Source organism: Trichechus manatus, unplaced genomic scaffold (assembly GCF_000243295.1).
Source record: "Trichechus manatus latirostris isolate Lorelei unplaced genomic scaffold, TriManLat1.0 scaffold00145, whole genome shotgun sequence".
Taxonomy (NCBI): domain Eukaryota; kingdom Metazoa; phylum Chordata; class Mammalia; order Sirenia; family Trichechidae; genus Trichechus; species Trichechus manatus.
Genome location: NW_004444081.1, coordinates 6,644,020 through 6,664,926, shown reverse-complemented (window position 1 = coordinate 6,664,926; position 20,907 = coordinate 6,644,020). Strand labels below are relative to the sequence as shown.

Below are 20,907 nucleotides of genomic sequence, written 5' to 3'. Positions count from 1 at the left end.
TAAACCAAACACATCTTGAAGGAGAGACACATGTATCTTTAGTATCTTTAGGAGTAGAGCAGTTTCTAGGAGGAATCAGGTTATTTGCTCTGCTTTTGAGATCGTGGAGCAGGGCCCACATGCAAGTCCATTGCTTGCTTTGCCCCTGTACATGAGGCTCAGCATCCTCCTGGAAGTGGTCCTGGGAGCCCCTATGCTAGGCCTCCTCCAAAGGGGCTGAGACAACCTACAGACAGTGTGGTTAAGAGTGGGCTGCTACTGTCACTGGGGATGCTGCCGTGACAGCTCCCAGTACCACTTAATTACTCGGTTGCCAGGTACTAAACACTGTAATTCCTTACGTCGTTGCCTTTCGGCAGAGCTGGAAGAATCCAAGGGGTGGGGGAAGAGTGGTTTTGATGAATTAATTCAGGCCTAGGAGAAAACACACACACACACACACACACACACACACACACACATACACACGAAGCCAGGAGCTTCCTTAAGTGCATCAGGAATTTTGGTGTGAGGGTTGTGGAGGGTGGGCTGATGTAATTTCTCTTCCTCTTCATCTCCCTCCACAGTGTATGAAGCAGGGAAAGCAGCAAAGGCCGGGTACCCTCCCTCTGTCTCCGGTGTCCCTGGCCCTTACTCCATCCCCTCTGTCCCTTTGGGAGGAGGCCCCTCATCTGGCATGCTGATGGACAAGCTGCATCCACCTCCCCTGGCACCAACTGACTCCACTGGAGGAAGCCACAGTGGTAAATGTAGTTCCAGACTGCCCTGCCCCATCCTCCTCTCGGGCCCCCACTTCTTGTTCCTTGCTGCTAAGTATGATCAGCTCAATGGTGCTTCTTTGGGAAATGATTATCCTGACTCCAGAAATGGGATTCTTCCAGCTGTATCAGCTGTCTTCTAGAGTGTATGTCAGGCTATCCAAGGGCTGCAGGGCAGCATTGCTGCCCTCTGCTTTCTTCCCATGCTCCCTCAAAAACTAAAGGTATAAGAAAAAGTACCTTTTATACCTCATGCTGGTCATTCATTAAATATGTATCTCATCCCTATTTAGTGTGGGGCTATAGTAGACACAGGGAGCCCCCAAGGCACAATGGTTAAATGCTTGCCTGCTAACTGAAAGGTTGGTGGGTTGAACCTACTCTGCGGCTCCATGGGAGAAAGACCTGGTGATCTGTTTCTGTTAAGATTGTTGTTGTTGTTGTTAAGTGCCATCGAGTCGGTTCCAACTCACAGTGACCCTGTGTACAACAGAACTAAACACTACCCAGTCCTGCGCCATCCGCACAATCGTTGCTATGCTTGAGCCCGTTGTTGCAGCCACTGTGTCAGTCCATCTCGTTGAGGGTCTTCCTCTCTTTTGATGACCTTCTACTTTACCAAGCATAATGTCCTACTCCAAGGACTGGTCCCTCCTGATAACATGTCCAAAGTACGTGAGACAAAGTCTCGTTGAGGAATATTGAAAATACCATGGACTGCCAGAAGAATGAACAAATCTATCTTGGAAGAAGTACAACCAGGATGCTCCTTAGAAGCTAGGACGGGGAGACTTCGTCTGTAAAGATTACAGCCTAGGAAACCCTATGGGGCGGTTCTACTCTGTCACATGAGGTGGCTATTAATCAGAATCGACTCGATGGCACGTAACGACAACATAGTAGGCACTGTGAAAGATACAAAGAAGTGTAGGACCTAGTTTCTCCAACAAGGAGCATGGCCTAGTCAGGGAGAGAGATGGGCAATCGTGGAGACAATTAAATGCTAGAGTACAGTACTGGGATTTCAAAGAAGAAAGAGCTGGAGTGATTACAGAGTCTTCAGGAAAGAAGTGAGATTTAAGCTGGGCCTGGAGGAATCACTGAAATTTACGAAAGCAGAGTATGGGGTGCTCAACACAGTGACCCACCAGAGCAGGCAGAATGCAGTGCATGTGTTTGTCAGTGTCCACTCTGTGATCTGACGGAAGAAGGTGGAAGGAGACGCTGGAGGCAGGTTAGAGAGGGCCCTGCGACCCTCTGGGAGAGCTGGGTTTGGTATAGTGAGCAATTGAGAGCCATTGCAGCCAGGTTCACAAGTGAAGAGGTGACATCGATGACAGCTGCGTTTAGGAGCTATTAATCTGGCATCAGTGTACAAGGTGAGTGATAAGTGGGAGAATGTGGAACCAGAGACCATGGACTAAGATGTGATTGAAGTGGTTCAGGTGTGAAGTGTGAGCATCTGGGCTATGATGGAGACTGTGGGGGTTGACACGAGTGGGTTAATCTGACAGATACTTTGAAAGAAGAGGTGATGAGACACTAGGGAATGAAGAAAAGTGAGGCTTCAAGACGACTCCAGGTTTTCTAGCCTATCATTGATAAGGAGAGCAGATTTGGGTCAAGATGAGCCCCACTTGGGCATGATTAATTTGTGCTTATTGGGGGGAGGCATTAAAATATAGCTTTCCTGGGGGTTAACAGGATTACAGTGTTAGCTAAAAGGTTGGTGGTTCAAACCCACCCAGTGGCTCCACGGGAGAAAGACATGGTGATCTGCTTCTGTAAAGATTACAGCCAAGAAAGCCCTATGGGGCAGTTGTATCTGTAACACACGGGGTCGCTATGAGTTAGAACTGACTCGATGGCACCCAGCAATGACAATAACAAAAACAGTGTAGTGAGGGTTAAGATTGTTTGCATAATAGATTTAGGAGGTGATTTTTTAAATCCCTAGGGGCAGATGAACCACTTGGGTTGGTAAAACAGACATTTTTCTCTCTGGAAGTGTCTGGACTGACTTCAGGGGGGACAGTCCAGCAGGAAAGGATATCCAGCCCACTTAATGAACTGCCACTGCCTGACTATGGATGGAGTGGATATCCTCAGTGAGTAATTGATATTTGTGTTTTTCTCTCCCTGGAACTATTAGTAGAATTCTGACGTCTGAGACTGGGAATGAGTCACAGACTGAAAAGAAGAACTTAATGATCAAGGACACACAGGGAATTAAAGAAATAAAGATAGCATAGTCCATTTCCCAGAAGGATAGAGTGGGCACAAGGGACATGAATGGAAGTTGTCTCATAATATTTGTGTGCTGCATCTCCTTTTTCCAATCTTCTTTCTCCTTCCTTCCCACCAGAATCCTTGTGCCTTTTTATTTAATGGATTCTTACAATAAAGTGATTTGTATTCATAGAATGGCAAACACTTCTTTCCTATTTTCAGCCTTTTTCTAGTTCCCTGCTTATTTCAGTTCAATCACTTGGCCATCCTGCTGCGCTGTCCAACTTTCTGAAAGCCATGTAGGGGTGCTGCTGGGTCTGTTAGGATTCTTTGGGATACAAGTAATAGAAGTGGCTTTAAAAATAAGGAAAGCATTATTTCACATAGCAGTAAGTCCCAGGGTAAGGTGGCTTCAGGGTTGGTTAACTGAATAGTTCAGGTGGTATCACTGAAGACCTAGTTCTTTCCATTTTTTGCTCTGTCATACCGAGCTCATCCTCTTGTCCTCTTGGGCTGGCTCCCCTCAGAATTCCATGGTGACTGCCATAGTTCCAGGTATTAACTACATTCAGAGATGGAAAAAGGTATTCCTCTTCCTTGTGCCACTGTTCTCAAGAGTGAGGCAAACTTTTCCAGAAGCCCCTCCTCCACCCAGCAGACTTCCCCTTACAGTCTCACTGACAAGAACTGTGTCCCGTGCCCATTCCTATAATGCAGTTGCCAATAAAGGGAATGGAGTTACCATTATTGGCTTGAACTCATCAAGACTCATCTCCCAGGCCTAAACCTCTTCACCTGTAGATGAACAAAGTTAGGTTCTATTAGCAAAGAAAAAGGGGAAGATTCCACCGATGCTGGCCACAGCTAGTCTGGCTTACATTATCTGGCTTGTTGAATCAGGACAAAATTCTTCATAATGCCCACCAGGCACATTTCTGTACTCACAGTGCCATGGGTAGAGTCAGCAATGGAGTTTGGGTATTCCTCCTTTGAGAGTAGCTTAGGCCAATGTTTCATGTAGATTATTCTTTAAAGAATGTTAAAAATGCTGATTTATAAAAATGTAAATTTAGCCTATTTTTTATTTATATTCTACTTTGATTTTAGGGTAATCACCTAGCAACAGTAATTTTTCAGATTACTATTTGCACACAATACTCTTTTGAGTGCTCTGTGTAGTTAAAAAGGCATCTCTCATGTGCTAAGAATAGTATACCCAGTTGGTTACTGAGTGAGAGGCAGTTCAGAAGCACCCTGATTCCTTCTCCCATTCTTCATAGCAGCTATTTGAGATCTTCTGTCCTTTCCTCAAACCTAGATCCCACTATCTCCCCTGTCAGTCTCAGCAGATGACTTCATCTGTTAATTCTCAGAGAAAACAGAAACCATAAGATTTCCTCTAACCAACCTACACAGTTACCTATTCCCACACATATTGTTTTCATCTTTCCTCCTGTCACAATGAAAGAAGATTCCCTCTTCCTGTCCTCCTCTGGATCGCATCCCCTTCAGCCTTATCAAGGTTCTCTATTGACTATCCACACTCCACCCTGTTCCCACCTCACATCTCCAACCTTTCCTTTTCCATCTTATCAGCATTCAGAACGTGCTCAAATCTCTCCCATTAAAATACAACAATTTGTAAAACCCTGATATTACTTCCTTATCCCTTTTCTCCTCTTGACAGCCAAACTCCTCGAGAGAGTTTTGAATATTTAATGGATCCATTTCCTCTTCTCTAACTCCTCAACTTCCATCTTGCTGTTGTCTTTGCCACTTCAGAAACCACCTCTTGCCAAGATCGCCTTATTGCTAAATCTAATGGATGTTTTCAATCCTTACCTCCCTTGATGTCTCAAAAGCATCTGTCACCCTCGACTCACTCATCTTTCTTGGCCTTTTTCAACCCTGTGCTTTGTAATTTTTCCTTCTCTCTCTATATATATGCTGGTTGTTCTTTCTCTGCACATTCCCCCCATTCCTGTTTGGTCTGAGGTTCTCTTTCTTGGAATCTTAACTACTCCTATGGCTTCAGTCACATCTATATGCTAATGACCCCCAGTCGTTATTGTCATCCTCTCTTCTGCACCTCAGTCCATTTATCCAATAGCCTTCAAACCAACTTCTACATTTCTTAGTGGATGGCACCATCGTCCACCTAGTTGTCCAAACTAGAAGCAGGGACTTCATCCTCATTTCTTCCTTCTCCCTCACTTCCCTCACCCAGTGCATCACCGAGCCCTTTAAATTTACCTCAAAATAATCTCGCATCAGGTTACTTTCCTCCATCTCCATTTCAATTATCCCAGTCCTAGCTGCCTTTGTCTTCCACCTTGATTAATGCAGTTATCTCTACCTTGTCTCTCCACATCTATTCTTGCCTTGCCTTATTTTATTTTCACATCTACCTGGACTCCACTCCTCCTTCTTCCAAAAGAATTGAGTAGGCAAGTAGATTTTTGAAATGTCATTTTCAAAGCTAATAAGGATATATGCCTATATATATGCCTACTGTATGTATACAGAGATTATGCAAATTTTAACCATCACTTCTCCCACAACTGAGCTGCTGTCACCCTGGGGGTGGAAGTTGGCAGCTGTTCCATCATCCATAAACAGCCTTAGCTCATTAAGATAGGACAGGAAGAACAAGGCTATATCCATGGATATCTGCCTTATAAACTTCCTTAGCAAGTTTTATAAGTTGGATTTGGGCTGTAAAAGGGAAGTTAGCTGAAAAATTGTTGAGCCTTAATTGGGTCAAAAATATCAGCTCAAATCCATTAAAATATGAATTTTTTGAAATTATACTTTGGCATCAAAGTGAATATCCCAATGTCTCCTCTCCACTAAAATCAAAGTTGGCAGGGCTAATAAATTAAACGAGCTGAAGTATGAAGAGCTACATGAACCAAAGGACTTGGACCAGACTGAACTTGAAAAGAGAAATAAATCATCCATCGACCCTAAACTGAAACATCACCAGGAAAAAAATCATTTTTCAAATATGCCGGACTTTGGCCAACAGTCTAGGACATTTCTTATTAAAATATCCCTACGCATCAAAGAGTTCTCCGATCTTCAAACATACTATAGATAAAAATCAATCTGACACCATTCTACGTGTTTTCAAATTAAGAAAAAAATATAGTAAGTGCCTACAAATTTTCCCTGCCTTCAAGGAATTTACAGTCTGGCAGAGTAGTGAACAGGGGCTTATGAATGGAAATAAAATGAGTAAGAAATATAAAGCAGTATATGATAAGAAAGGAGCCCTGGTGGCGCAGTGGTTAAGAACACAGCGGTTCGAAACCACCAGCCACTCCGCGGAAGAAAGATGTGGCAGTCTGCTTCCTTACAGCCTTGGAAACCATATGGGGGCAGTTCTGCTCTGTCCTGTAGGGTCGCTATGAGTTGGAATAAACTTGACAGCAAGTTATAAGAACCATCCTATGATGCAGGCTTAGAGAAGGAAAGGTCTCATCTGCATGGAGGAACCCAGAAAGGTTTTCTGGTGTTTTATACGCTTCTGAGCATGTATGTGACACAGAAGCAGATTCTACCAGAATGAGACAACTAGCTTAGTTGCCACAACTAATAACTGACAATGAAAAAAAAAACCAACACCTTTTTAAAAAGAGAATTGCCTAGCTTTTGAGCTACTGAAACCAAATGGAAAATACCTCTGAAGTCTAAAGATCAATACTTTACCTCCTGTCTAACAAATAAGAGGAATTTAGGTCTCTGAAGTTATGGCCTGATGTGAGAGAGAAGTCACAGCTGAAAGTGGTAGAGTGGAGTCTCTTTATAATGCCAGTATTAAGAGACAAAACTACCATCTTCTTCTGAGGCTGTAGTTACTGTAACTTTTTGAGGACATGACAACTTATGCATATGTAATCAAATCTGTGTCATAATGAGGAGTGTAAATTTGTTATAATGACACAGAAAACAATCTAAGCTGCAGTCCAAGTTGCAATTAATCAAGGGGCCTCCAGCTGTTGCCCCCAGTATCTGCCATCTCTAACCACCAGGGGACAGCTGGTACATTGTTCCATATAGCAACAGGCCTCCCACTCTCACGTCCTTTATCTCAGTATTGTTGTTGGTACTAGGTGCCGTCAGGTCAGTTCCGACTCACAGTGACCCTGTGTACAACAGAACAAAACACTGCCCAGTCCTGCGCCATCCTCATAATCATTGCTGTGTTTGAGCCCATTGTTGCAGCCACTGTGTCAGTCCATCTTGTTGAGGGTTTTCCTCTTTTTCACTGACCCTCTACTTTACCAAGCATGATGTCCTTCTCCAGGGACTGGTCCCTCCTCATAATATGTCCAAAGTACTTGAGATGAACTCTCACCACCCTTGCTTCTAAGGAGCATTCTGGCTGTATTTCTTCCAAGACAGATTTGTTCATTCTTCTGGCAGTCCATGGTATACTTAATATTCTTTGCCAACACCATAATTCAATTATTCTTTGGTTTTCCTTATTCATTGTCCATCTTCACATGCATATGAGGCGACTGAAAACACCATGGCTTGGGTCAAGTGCACCTTAGTCCTCAAAGTGACATCTTTGCTTTTTAACCATTAAAGAAGTCTTTTGCAGCAGATTTGCCCAATGCAATGCATCCTTTGATTTCTTGACTGCTGCTTCTATGGGCATTGATTGCAGATCCAAGTAAAATGAAATCCTTGACAGCTTCAATCTTTTGTTTCTCATGATGTTGCTTATTGGTCCAGTTGTGAGGATTTTTGTGTTATGTTGAGGTGTCATCCATACTGAAGGCTGTCGTCTTTGATCTTCATCAATAAGTGCTTCAAGTCCTCTTTGCTTTCAGCAAGCAAGGTTGTGTCATCTGCATATCACAGACTGTTAATGAGTCTTGCTCCAATCCTGATGTCACATTCTTCTTCATATAGTCTAGCTTCTTGTATTATTTGCTCAGCATACAGATTGAATAAGTATGGTGAAAGGATACAACCTTGACACACACCTTTCCTGATTTTAAACCACTTAGTATCCCCTTGTTTTGTTCAAATGACTGCCTCTTGGTCTATATACGGGTTCCTCATGAGTACAATTAAATGTTCTGAAATTCCCATTCTTTGCAATGTTATCCATAATTTGTTGTGATCCACATAGTCGAATGCCTTTGTATAATCAATAAAACATGGGTAAACATCTTTCTTGTATTCTCTGCTTTCAGCCAAGCTCCATCTGACATCAGCAATAATATCCCTTGTTCCACATCTTCTTCTGAATCCAGTTTGAATTTCTGGCAGTTCCCTGTCAATGTACTGCTGTAACCATTTTTGAATTCTTTAGCAAAATTTTACTTGTGTGTGATATTAATGATATTGTTCAATAATTTCTGCATTCTGTTGGATCACAGCAAAATTTTACTTGCATGTGACATTAATGATATTATTCAATAATTTCCACATTCTGTTGGATCACCTTTCTTTGGAATGGGCACAAATATGGATGTCTTCCAGTTGGTTGGCCAGGTAGCTGTGTTCCAAATTTCTTGGTGTAGACGAGTAAGATGGTCTCTAAATTCAGGTAGGATATACTCAAGGTTGTACTTTGGCTCTCGTGGACTTGTTCTAATTTTCTTCAGTTTCAATTTGAACTTGCATAGGAGCAATTAATGGTCTGTTCTGCAGTTGGCCCCTGGCCTTGTTCTAACTGATATGAGTTTCTCCATCTCAGTATTACTGAATGTTTATTACCATAACAGTGCTTCATGTAGTAGGAACACCTAGATAAAGCCACAGGTGCAGGTAGGATAGGCTCCTTCCCTACTGCCTGCAAACATGCTTGTTTTCTTAACTTAAAAAATCATTGTCAATAATGACTGCAAAACTTACCTGCATCTTGCTGCTCTCTCAAGTCATCTTTTTCCTGGCCAAAATTCCCCAACAAACCACCTACCTGGCCTCATCTGCCATACTTTGTAATCCCTTATAAGATAGTTTCCATTCATGGTTTTTCCTCGTTTATTCATTCATTCATTCATACAAACACACATGTATTGAGTGTCTACAATGTGCCAGGTACTATGCTAGGTGCTGGGGACACAGAGGTGAACAGAGAAGGTCCCCAGGAAGTTTACAGCCTAGAGTGGGAAACTACTGAGAATATTTTTCCCAAAGAAACTGCTGACCCCATCCCCATCCCCAGCTGGCAGCAATTCAGTTCAGCAAACATTTAGTAAGAGCCAACTCTGAGTAAAAGCACTGCCCTAGGCACATGGGGGAGCCCTGTGGCACAGTGGTTAAGAGCCCAACTGCTAACCAAAAGGTCGGCAGTTCGAACCCCCCAGCTGCTCCTTGGAAACCCTACAGGGCAGTTCTACTCTGTCCTATAGGGTTGCTATGAGTTGGAAATCCAGATTGATTAAGGGTGTTTTTTTCCTCAATCTTTAATAGGGAAGATTTGACACTTATACACATAACTTGAAACAAACTAGAATATATTGAAAACTACAATAAAAGTACAAAGTAAATGATTTGTAAATTAGAGGAGAAAGAAGGGAGGAAGCGGGGAGAGAGAGAGAACTTGTCTAGCTATGAGAATCCAAGAAAGCTTTATGGATGAGGTGACATTTGTGCTGCACCAAATAATTAGAACTCAAAGTGCTCCACTGATTTGGTCTTCATCGGACTCTTAAGAGATAAAAGGGTGTATAGTATTAGTTGCATTTTATAAACATAAAAACTGAGTCCTAGATTGGTCATTACTTATTGAAAGTCCCTCAATAAACCAGTGTTGGCATGCCAAAAGATACCCAGTTCCCCATTTCCCAGCTCTGTCTCATCCATCAGACATAACTGCCTCACAACCGACATAGCAGTTCTATGGGATAATTGCATTTTAATTGAACTGTCTGTACCACTCTGTAAACGGCTCTGCAGAGATGCAATGGTGTGTAGCTTGATAAATAAAATCATTTCTGCTAATAATTGCTTCTACACAAGGATGATGGATCTAACCTCTGGTGAAGGTGCCAGTAAAAACCATGTGCTGAGATTTTATTAAATTAAGTAATTCCACAATTTCAGATGAATATGAGCTGCCCAGCACGTTCTCATGTAGAAATTGAGTGCACCTGCAAACGGGTGTGTAGGCGTCCTTCTCTGTCTTCAGTGCCTGGGCTGTGATTAGAGTGCTGTGGAATTTTATATTTTAATCTTCATTGTAAATAGCTTATGTGTGTGGGCAGCATGACCAGAGAGTAGAATGCAGGGTTTTCTCCAAGCACATGAAAGTTCCCTTATGGAATCTGCCCCACTTTGGGAACAGGGAGTGTTAGGACTGGATTGCTTGCTTCCATCCCATTGTACAGTGCTGACAGGCCAGGAGAGGACTATGCAGCAGACCATACCAGCTGCTGTCAAGTCGACTCCAACTCATGGCAACCCCACGTGTATCAGGGTAAAACGGCTCCATAGGGTTTTCAAGGGCTGTTTTTTGGAAGTAGACTTCCAGGCTTTTCTTTTGAGGTGCCTCTGGGTGGACTCTAACCTCCAACCCTTTGGTTACAGCCAATTTGAGTGTACCACCCAGGGACTCCACAGCAGACCATACAACCCACGGGATAGATAAAGAGTATTTCCCACTTGGAATTTGCTTTCTCGTCTTCCCCTTCTACCTCTCTTTACTGCCTCTCATCCTAGACTCCAAAGGAGCGAGATGGGCTAATGGGATTAAGCTTCAGTTAGATTACCTGGTTCTAACCCCAGCACTGCCAGTTATACCTTGGCAAGTTAGACAAGTTCTTAAGCCCCTCTGAGCCAAAGTTTTCTCAACCATAAAATGTGGCTAATAATGGTAGCTTCCTTAAGTGTGAAGAGCAAATGTCTATGTTAAGCATTTAGCATGACCTAGCACATTTTCGATGCCCAATATATGTTGTCTATTACCTTGAATACTCTGTCCCCATCCCCTTCATTTCCTTCTCTTTTTCTCTTATCTGTGCATTGCGCCTGCCTATGTCTGATCACCCAAGGGGCTGGGATTGAGTTCAGCTGATATTTAAGTGCTATGGAGTTTAAACAGCCTTTGTCCCTGACAATATGAGTGGTTGGGATGTAGGAGATGGTATTATCTCTCATGCTTTAATTTAGCTTTTTTTTTTTAAATCTTGAAAATAACACCTGCTTGTGACCACACAGGAGCAAGTTGAATTAATCATGTCCTAAATATGGTACTCCCTTTTCTAAAAGAAAAATGCTAATGAAATAAAATGGAACCATGATTGGAAATCACCTATTTTGCATCTTTCCTTGTACTACTGTGTATATAGTCTATAATCTAATATTAGCTATTATATATCACCCAGTTTAAGGATTTGTTGTACTGTCTCCTAGGCAGATGGAGCCTTTCAGGCCACTTTTGTCAAGGTCCCTAATGTTTGGGCATCTGTTTCAAAGTCACAACCAAATGTTCTCCCACCAAGTGAAGGTGTGATCCTCATAGAATATACAATGGCATGTATCTTCAATCTAGAAAATGGTGTTTTTTCACTGTGAGTTTACTCCCCCAGTGGAACTCAAAAGCTTTGAGAAGATGAGCTTTAAGTAGAGTTGTAGGAAATCAAAAGATAGGAAGCAGAAGTTAACAAATGACTAGAAATATACTGTAATGGCATTTTGTTGTTGACCCGGTGCTCGTCCTCCATTCCAATGGTACCATCTGCTAAAGGGGTCTCAGATATGGTATTATATGTATGTAGAATATTATGCCTGGGTGATTAAAAAAAAATTTGTTATGATTGGGAGCCACATTTCTTATGTTGTAAAATGAATGGTGGCATTCTTCTCCTGATATTTTCCTTTCTCAGCTCACCTTCTGGTTCTTTTCTCAACAGTTCGCAAAGGCTACCGGATCCAAGCAGACAAAGAGAGAGATTCCATGAAGGTCCTGTACTATGTCGAGAAGGAGCTGGCTCAGTTTGATCCAGCCAGAAGGATGAGAGGCAGATGTGAGCATCTGTTAGTTTTCTGTGATCTGTGTATCATTCCGTAGTTAGAAGATGAAAGGGACTTGGAGGTCACCAAAGTTGGGCAGCACGAAGCTTGCAGAGTCAGAATTAGCAGAGGTAGCTGGTGGCTCTGAGTATGCAGAGGGAAGGAAAAATCCTTCTGGTATGAAGGTAGTGCAGTCATGCACCATCTTGGTTTATGTTATGTCTCTCCACTGGCAGTCAGTATTGCTGGGGTTATACAATCCTAGGGTTTGAAATATTTTATTAAAATCATCTTCCCTTCTACCTCCTTTAAAGTATATTCAAACCATTGAATTAATATGTGGAAGCTTAAGTATCAGTTCTTGCCAGTGTGAAGGCCCTTAGCATTGAGCAATTCAGCTGTCAATTCATTGCATGGAGGTCTGTATGAAAGTGAAAGAGCAAGTCTGCCAATAAATCTGGTGCAGAAGAAGCCAACATTATTCTTCTGAGGTGCCCAGTAGCAGAGACCGAGGGGAAAGCAAGAGGGCTGCCTGTCTTTTCAAAAGACCTGTTTAATTGCTAAGTCTGTAGGTGGCAGGGCCCCAAACCCTAACTCACTCACAGCCCTTGGAGACTCTGCAGCTGACATGGCTCATTCTTCTAGGTGGATTCCAAATTACCGTCTATGATGAGACACAGCACAAGGCAGGTCTGACATGGAAAGGCTAATTAGGAGAGGGTGCTGGCAGGCATGAGAGTGAGGTCACTATGTGTCTCTTTGAACACTCCTTGCCTTGGAACCAACGAGAGACTTGATGGAATTGTTGGGGAAACAGTCCCAGTCTAGAGGAGCTTTATTCAGATTAAGGACAACATATTCCACCCAGTTTGCAATTCTATATCCATCCTGTCTGAGTTGTATCCATTGCTGCATCCTCCCACCTCACTGACTATAAAAAGACCATCTCCAGATTGGAATGTCAGGAATGCAGACATCACTGAACTTGACAAGCAAATTGTAACAGTGTTGTCATGGATCCCTGTAAGGGGCCAGGGATAGAGATAATGATCAGGGTGAAGGAGCAATGCAGAAGGACTCTCAGAGTCTTACCACTTGGAGAAGTTAAAGCTAAAGGATGGATTCTGGTTTAGGTGATGTAGCCTGTCTATGTACCTTGATTAAAATGGTCACCAGGGGCTGGCTGGTCGTAAGGTAACGGAATCTTAGAGTCAAAGGGGACTTTAAAGATGGTCTAAGCCAACCTTTGCAGTGTAAAAATTAGGGAATAGCAGCCCAGAGATGAAGTGACAGAATCAAGATTAGAACCCAGACTCTCAGTCCTGTGCTCTTTACACAAGAGACTTTTGAGCAAACTGTAGAGGGCTCCATGGCTGCAGCAGCAATTCTGTTCAGAGACCACAACCTTTGAGCTCATAGAACTTTAGAATACTAGCCAAGGGACTCTGAAATCATTGAAGCCACCTCCCTTTTGTTGCAGAGGAGGAAACTGAGGCAGAGAGGGAAAGTAACCAGTACAAGTACTCAGTGCCAGTACCAGAACTGGAACCCTGATCTCCTATAACCTGCAGATTGACATTACAATAAATGGATACAATGAAGTAGAAATATAGTTCATTTGAGACGTTCTATTCCTGAAGAGCAGAGTAAACTCTGGGTGAATCATGGAAGTGGGCTAGTCTTAACAGTCTCATTATAAAATGGATTTCACAGCTTCAGCTTTGAGCAGGGGAGTAATAGATTCTGTAAAAATTTGGAATCTCGGGCCAAGGCTCATGAATTTGCTAGCTAGTATGATCTTCATTAGGAACCTTGGTGGTGCAGTGGTTAAGTGCTCAGTGGCTAACCGAAAGGTTGGCAGTTTGAACCCACTAGTCACTCTAGGGGAAAAAGACGTGGCAGTCTGCTTCCGTAAAGACTACAGCCTTGGAAACTCTGTGGGGCAGTTCCACTCTGTCTTATAGGATCACTATGAGTTGGAATCGACTCTTCAGCAACAGATTTATGATCCTCATTTGCCTTGCAAATGAGTGGGGGGTTGTTCTTAGGATGTTTTTAATCTGGGAAGTCCTAGAGTAGGGGTCAACAAACTATGGCTCCCTGGCCAAATCTGGCCCACCTCCTGTTTGTAAAATGGTTTAGGTGATGTAGCCTGCCTGTCTACCTTGATTAAAATGGTCACAAGGGGCTGGCTGGTCATAAGGTAATGGAATCTTAGAGTCGAAGGGGACCTTAGAGATGGTATAAGTCAACCTTTGCAGTATAATAATCAGGGAACAGAAGCCATGTAAACATGGCTGTTTATGGGAACACAGCCATGCCATTCATTTAAATATTGTCTATGGCTGCTTTCTTACTATGAGTAGTTGTGGCAGTACAGTTTGCATAGCCTAAAATATTTACCACCTGGCCCTTTACAGAAAAAGTGTGCTTGCCCTTGTCATAGAGTTACATTATTGGGTGTCTGTGAAGTGGGAGATGCTGTTGTTTATGTTCAACTTGGCAGAAATTTTAGTGCAATGTACAGCCTGGACAATCTGTCATTATGAATGGTGAAACAGAGATAGCCCTCACTGTCTGGAGAAACAAAAAGTCAAGTGTTCTCTGAAGTTCAAGGAAAGTTCTGAGCCAACAACATTATTTTTCAATCATCTCACTTTATGCATCTTTAAATTCTCTTCTCTATGGTTCCCAGAAAATTGGAATTCACTGGGATCATGAGAAAGGGAAGGTTCTAGATTTTATTAATCAGTAAACCAGACCAAACCCACTGCTGTCGAGTCGATTCTGACTCATAGCGACCCTATAGGACAGAGTAGAACTTCCCCATAAGGTTTCCAAGGAGCGCCTGGTGGATTCGAATTGCCAGCCTTTTGGTTAGCAGCCATAGCTCTTAACCACTATGCCACCAGGATTCCTATTAATCATTAAATCTGAGTTATTTTCTTTTAGAGCAAGCATAAAAAGCCCATTCTCCTTAAGAGGAATAAAAGGTGTATCTTCTTATAACTCAAAACCAACTGATCACAATGATTAAACTGAATGGGCATTCATGGTAAACCCTGCACCCTGGTGAAACAGGACTAGGAAGCTGTGTTTATACCATGGAGGCAGGGGAGCTCCCTCCCCTCTGTGGGGAGGAACCAACAAAACTTCTCTGTTCCTACAAGGATTGTTGGGGATAGGGAGGGGAAAAAATAGGAAACCGGAGACACACATCTGTGCTTCCTACATCTTATTTTTGCTTACCTTTCGCTCAACACCCAGGCCTTAAGCCTCATAAATATTGCTTCTGATAATATTTTGAAGTTCTAACTAGAGGGTTTTAGAAAACAAATGGATTCCGTTACACTGCAAATAGATTTACTAGATTTATTTTTTAAGTAAAATTTAATTCAATCCATTTCAGAGTTCTACAAATAAGTAGCTTTTTTTTTCCTTTCCAGATTTTGATTCTGGTCCTTGTTCACAAATGCTTTTGCAAAAAGCTACTTAGGCCACCTTAGGAAATCAGACAGCTGTGACCAGGCCTACTTCTTACATTTTTGGACTGGAGCAAGAGTACAATTGGAAACCCACAGGCCATAGGTGCAGCCCATTCTCCTTTTCTTCCCACTCCCCAAACAGCTGTAAGCCCCCATGGCCACATACTCCTGGGGTACTGTTTGGGGAGGGGAAGAAGACTACCCAGACCCTGAAAATAGATTTGGTGCCATTTGGGCAGGATATTCCAGGTTCCTGGGTGAGCATGGTTAGACAGCTGGAGGGCACGGGCACCAGGGGAGCACATCCCTTTGGCTCCATGGATTCCCTGCTCTGTGGAGAGGGGCACAGCTGAAGGAGGCCAGAATGAGGCACCTCTAAAATGTGGGGCACTGCTGGCTATGAAGGCCGCATCCTGGGACTGGGTGAGCAGTAGGGAAGATGCTGTAATCTGTGTCTTCCCTTTTTGCCACCTTTGGCTCAAATGCCTAGAATCAGCATGGCTCATTATATAAGAAGAAGGGGAAAAAAAAAAACAAAAACATTTGAACAAGGATGATGATATTCCAGGAGGAGGCCAGCTGCAGAAAGCCTGAGTTCTGGAAAGCCTGCCTTAGGTGGAACAATATCAATTATTCTCCCATTCCAAGAACTGGGCATGTAGAAAGCCTCCCTCTCTGTAAGCATGTAGGCCTCTCGTTAGAGCCAGTTCCTGCTGAGCTAAGAACACAAACAGCACTAGTTAGGTGTACAACCCACCCTGGACAGGATTGAGGCCCTCAGGAACGAGTGTTCTAGAGCCTCTGGTCAACCGTTAACAGAGTGCATCTCCTGTCTAACACACAGAAAGCTCTGTCATGCCTGGTTTTGTCTCTGCAGATAACAACACCATCTCGGAACTCAGCTCCCTGCATGAGGACGACAGCAATTTCCGCCAGTCTTACCATCAGATGCGAAACAAGCAGCTCCCTGTATCTGGAGACTTGGAGAGCAATCCTGACTACTGGTCAGGGGTCATGGGAGGCAGCAGTGGGGCAAGCCGGGGGCCCTCAGCCATGGAGGATCGGGAGAGCTTCAGGCACAGGTGAAGATGGTCATGGAGGGGCAGCTCTGGTGCTGAGTGTGGCAGGGAAGTGGTGGGACAAGAACAGGAAAGCAGGGCAGATCTGAGGCTGCTTCCCCAGGGCTCAACCAGCTAGTATCTGATATCATCTCTCCCATTCTAGGTTATCTTGCCACGTTTCTCTAAGGGCTGTTGAAACCCTTTTCTCACATTTATTAAGAAAGAGTACACTTGTGCCATCGTGTGTGGAAGGAATCATCCAAGGCCCTTTGAAATGAGTGCTCTAGACCCCTTATGGAACCTTGTTAAATTTCCCTGCCCTTTCCATGTATTTTATCTGATAGCCTCTAAAAAATGTCATTCATCATCTCCACCATTTTTGATCATTTATTATGTGAAAGGTAAAATGCCAAACACTTAATGCTGTTGCTTTTAATTCATAGCAACTCTAAAAGGTGGGCAGTATTGTTGTTGTTAGCTGCCATCAAGGTAGCCCCCAACTCATGGCGGTCCCATGCACAACACGATCAGACTATTGTGATCCATAGGGTTTTCATTGGCTGATTTTCTAAAGTAGATCACCAGGACTTTCTTCCTAGTGTGTCAACCCTGCTGGAACCTGTTCAGCATCACACCAATATGCAAGCCTCTACTGACCCGCAAGGCACTATTAATGTCCCCATTTTAAGTTGGAAAAACTGAAACTTACAGATGCTAAGGAATGTACCTAGGGTCACACAGCCAGTGAATGTGGAAGGCCAAGATTTGCACCCAATTTTGTTGTGACCACTTCCCCACTGAATAGCGCCTTCATGGCTCACCTGTCCTATTCTTTGCAAGCACAGCGGACATCCCCTTCTCTTGAATTTACCAATTGCAGGGGGCCTTCTGGCCTGGTAGCTCAGAAGTAAGTTGTCCCTAGCTCTTAGGGGAGGAAAAGGCGTCTGTTTGTCATCAAATTATTACGGAGGCTCCTTGGGCCATGGTTGTAGTGCAAGCCACACTACCTATGCTAACTTTGAGGGTGGTTGGAGTGAGACATAATGATAAGAAGGCCCCAGGTGTGTTTCAGCACGTGATAGATCACAAAGTGTCTTTATCCACACAACCTGATCTTGATCCTTAGCACAAACTCATGAGGTAGTCGCTGTTGCCCTCACTTTACCGAGATTATGGCGCCTGTGAGGTGGTGACTTGCCCAAGGTTTTTCATGCAGCAAGCAGCAGAGCTGTGGCTCCGACCGAGGTCTTCCAACCCAGGCCCAGAACACGGTGGATCTGCTTATACCCCAGCCGCAAGCTCCCGGCCTCGCACTTGGCACATGTTCCCTACACACATACTAACTGGTCCACTGACCGATGACTCCTCTGCCCACAGCCAGCAGCGCTCCAAATCCGAGATGTTGTCTCGGAAGAACTTTGCCACAGGGGTGCCGGCCGTGTCCATGGACGAGCTGGCGGCCTTCGCTGACTCCTACGGCCAGCGGCCCCGCAGGCCCGACGGCAACAGCCACGAAGCCCGGGGTGGGAGCCGCTTCGACCCCGCCGAGGCCCGGGCTCTCGGCGGCTTCTACCAGGACGGCTCCCTGGAGGAGTACTACGGCAAGAGGAGCCGCAGCCGCGAGCCCCTGACGGACGCGGAGCGCGGCTGGGCCCACAGCCCCCCGCGCCGGCGGCCGGCCGACGACGCGCACCTGCCGCGCCTGGTGAGCCGCACGCCAAGCCTGGCGCCCAAGTACGACCACTCTTACTTGAGCAGCGTCCTGGAGCGCCCCAGCCGCGGGGGCAGCCTCGAGACGCCATCCAAGCTGAGCACGCAGCTTAGCCAGCGCAGCGCCTCCTACTACGCCTGGTCGCCGCCGTCCACCTACAAGGCGGCGGGCGCGCCGCAGGCCGACGAGGACGACGACGCGCCCGACGACGCGCTGCCGCCCTACAGCGAGCGCGAGCTGAGCCGGGGCCCGTCTTACCGCAACCGCGACCTGCCCTACCACAGCAACTCAGAGAAGAGGAGGAAAAAGGAACCCGCCAAGAAAACTGTGAGGCCGTGTCTGGCGCTGCTCCTCCGAGTGGGCTGAGGGGGGAAGACCAGGCAGGGTCGCCGCCGGCAGGGCAGGGGGCTGGGGAAGGGATGACGAGGGAGAGCAGGGTAGGGGGGCCCAGAGATGCCCCGCTCAGGGGGCTGGGCATTGTGCTTTGGGAGAATTTGTCTATGGAGGTTGTTTCCAACCTCATCATATCTAGGGTTAGGTGAAATAAGTAAGCATGGGACCCCGTAGAGTTGAAAAGGGGGCAGAAAGTAGATGTAAGGTATATAGATGATTTTACAGAGAATATTAGATGAAGACGAGCTTTAAAAAGCATTTGTTATTCCTTGCATCGGGGATTCTAGGTACTATCACCACTGAAGGCCTTTTGCTGGGCTTCTGAGGTCTGTGCAAATATTCTATGCATGTTATATGTGCATTTCCTGTTGGGGTGAGAGTTTGTAACTTGCATCAAATTCCCAAGAGTCCACAACCCAGAGGTTAGGAGCCACTGCTACTATGAAGGGCTGCTCACTTCTTTCCTCCTTTGACACTTGTATTGAGTGTAAACTGTGTACTGTACCCTGCATATGTGAAGGAAATCTTTTGGTCCCTGCCCAGTTAATTGTTTTGTAAGCGTCATTATATAAACCTCATTGCTTTCTTCCAAATGCCAAGGGCAGCCCACTCCATCCTTCTGCCCCCAAATGTGAGCTCTGGACCCCAGAGAAATGTTGAGGGATAGTCACAGATGTCCACTGCAGTCTGCCAAAGTGTCTCTGACCCCTGTGTGTTGGAGGCTACTCTCCAATCACAAGTGCTTCTGCCTCCTCCTTGTTACCCAGCCTCTCCTTTTTTTTTTCTTTCATGATTCCAAGCTAGACATTTTCCTCATTGTGATATGAGGGGAAGGAACATGAATAGAAAAAGATTTTGCCATTATTATTTATCCCTCCAAAACAATTGAGAGTTTTTCGTTGTTCTTTAAATAGAAAATTGCCATGACTGAGGTACTATGATTAGGAAAGGAATTTTCAAGTGATTTGAGTGAGAGTAGATTTATGGTGTGCCATCCACACTTGCTGCCTGTGGAATTGCAAATGTTGTTGTTATCCCTAAGGGAGTGGGTAGTTATTCTGTGACCATGGAACCAAGTTCTATCAGATTTATGTTGACTTCAGCACCAATTGAGGCTTATTTAATAATAACCAAAAACCTAATGAAATTTCCTAAGAGTTGGAGTGTACTAGGCTCTGAACAGGTTATGGACTGTGCCCAGTGAACCATCTATTGTGTAGGTTGCTTTCTTTAACCAGCCTGTGGTTTAATGTTGGGCTCTTTCTGCTCTTCCTCAGAGTGACTTTCCAACCAGGATGTCCCTTGTGGTCTGATGTTTGTTTTCAAGACATCTCTGTGGATGACTAGAAATCAGAAGAAGACTACAGGAACAGGACACAAACCCAAGAGCTAGCAGGCCCGGAACCATCTCTGGCCACCACTGGAAGATTTGTTGATCATCTGCTTTGGCAAGGGATGGGAAGCAGCCTTTAAGGGAGGCTGATTCCAAAGCTCAGTGTCCATTAGACTAGTTTGGGAAATTTATCAAGAAAACAACCTCAGTGTGAGAATATTCCCACATACAGTTTCTCACTCACAGAGTTTATCCTGCCCAATCTCTGTGCTTAGCTGAACCAGAATTCTTTTTTCTATTCCAAAAGGGAGTTAGCTCTGGACTGCTAATTTGGACTGCTTGTGCCTACAGTATGCTTTTCCATACCTCCTGTGCTGTGCTCAGAGACAGAAGAATTTATTACTACTATTAGAAGAAGACCTGGTGATAATGAAAGATTGCTTCAAGGCAAAATATACCTTTTATCCCCATGACTTCCCAGTCAATGACTGTTGTTATACTAAAATCAGAAGACCTTTGTTGAGCTCAGTGACAGTGACCTGCTGGACAGTCACAGAAATGACTTTGATTTGTTGTTCTGAATGACAGTTCTCAAGTGGCTGAGACAAAATGAGTATACCTTTTTGAAAAGCCATCTAAGTGGTATTTATTTTTTCATTCTGAGAACCTAAACTGATTTTTCTCTTTTTGCTATAAAGGTCAACATCTGAGTCTTGGCCATTAAGGGCTCTCCTCTCTTTGTCCACTCTCCTGGACTTCCCATGGTTGGTACCACTCTCCCTCTGTACTCTGATTAGGATGTTATCAGGTGCCTTTTGATAAATTCTTAAAATAGACATATGAAAGGGAAGAGGGAGAAAAAAAGAGAAGAAAGCAGTAATGCAAGATAGAGAAGAATGAGAAAGAATTTAAGAAGAAAATAACATGGTCTTACTATATTTTGAATGTGGGCCATATTTCC

At 44.3% G+C, this 20,907-nt stretch overlaps 1 protein-coding gene across 1 annotated transcript in view; it reads left to right on the top strand.

The window, feature by feature from the left end:
• The window catches only part of ILDR2 (immunoglobulin like domain containing receptor 2), a 66,133-nt gene extending 45,622 nt beyond the window's left edge, over positions 1-20,511 (top strand). The window contains exons 6-10 of the mRNA XM_004385771.1: positions 567-743; positions 11,864-11,977; positions 16,326-16,530; positions 17,887-18,547; positions 19,891-20,511. Of these exons, the coding sequence (XP_004385828.1) occupies positions 567-743; positions 11,864-11,977; positions 16,326-16,530; positions 17,887-18,547; positions 19,891-19,926 (1,193 nt within the window). The 3' untranslated portion in view covers positions 19,927-20,511. The remainder of the gene's footprint in view (positions 1-566; positions 744-11,863; positions 11,978-16,325; positions 16,531-17,886; positions 18,548-19,890) is intronic.
• The last annotated feature ends 396 nt before the right edge of the window (positions 20,512-20,907 follow it).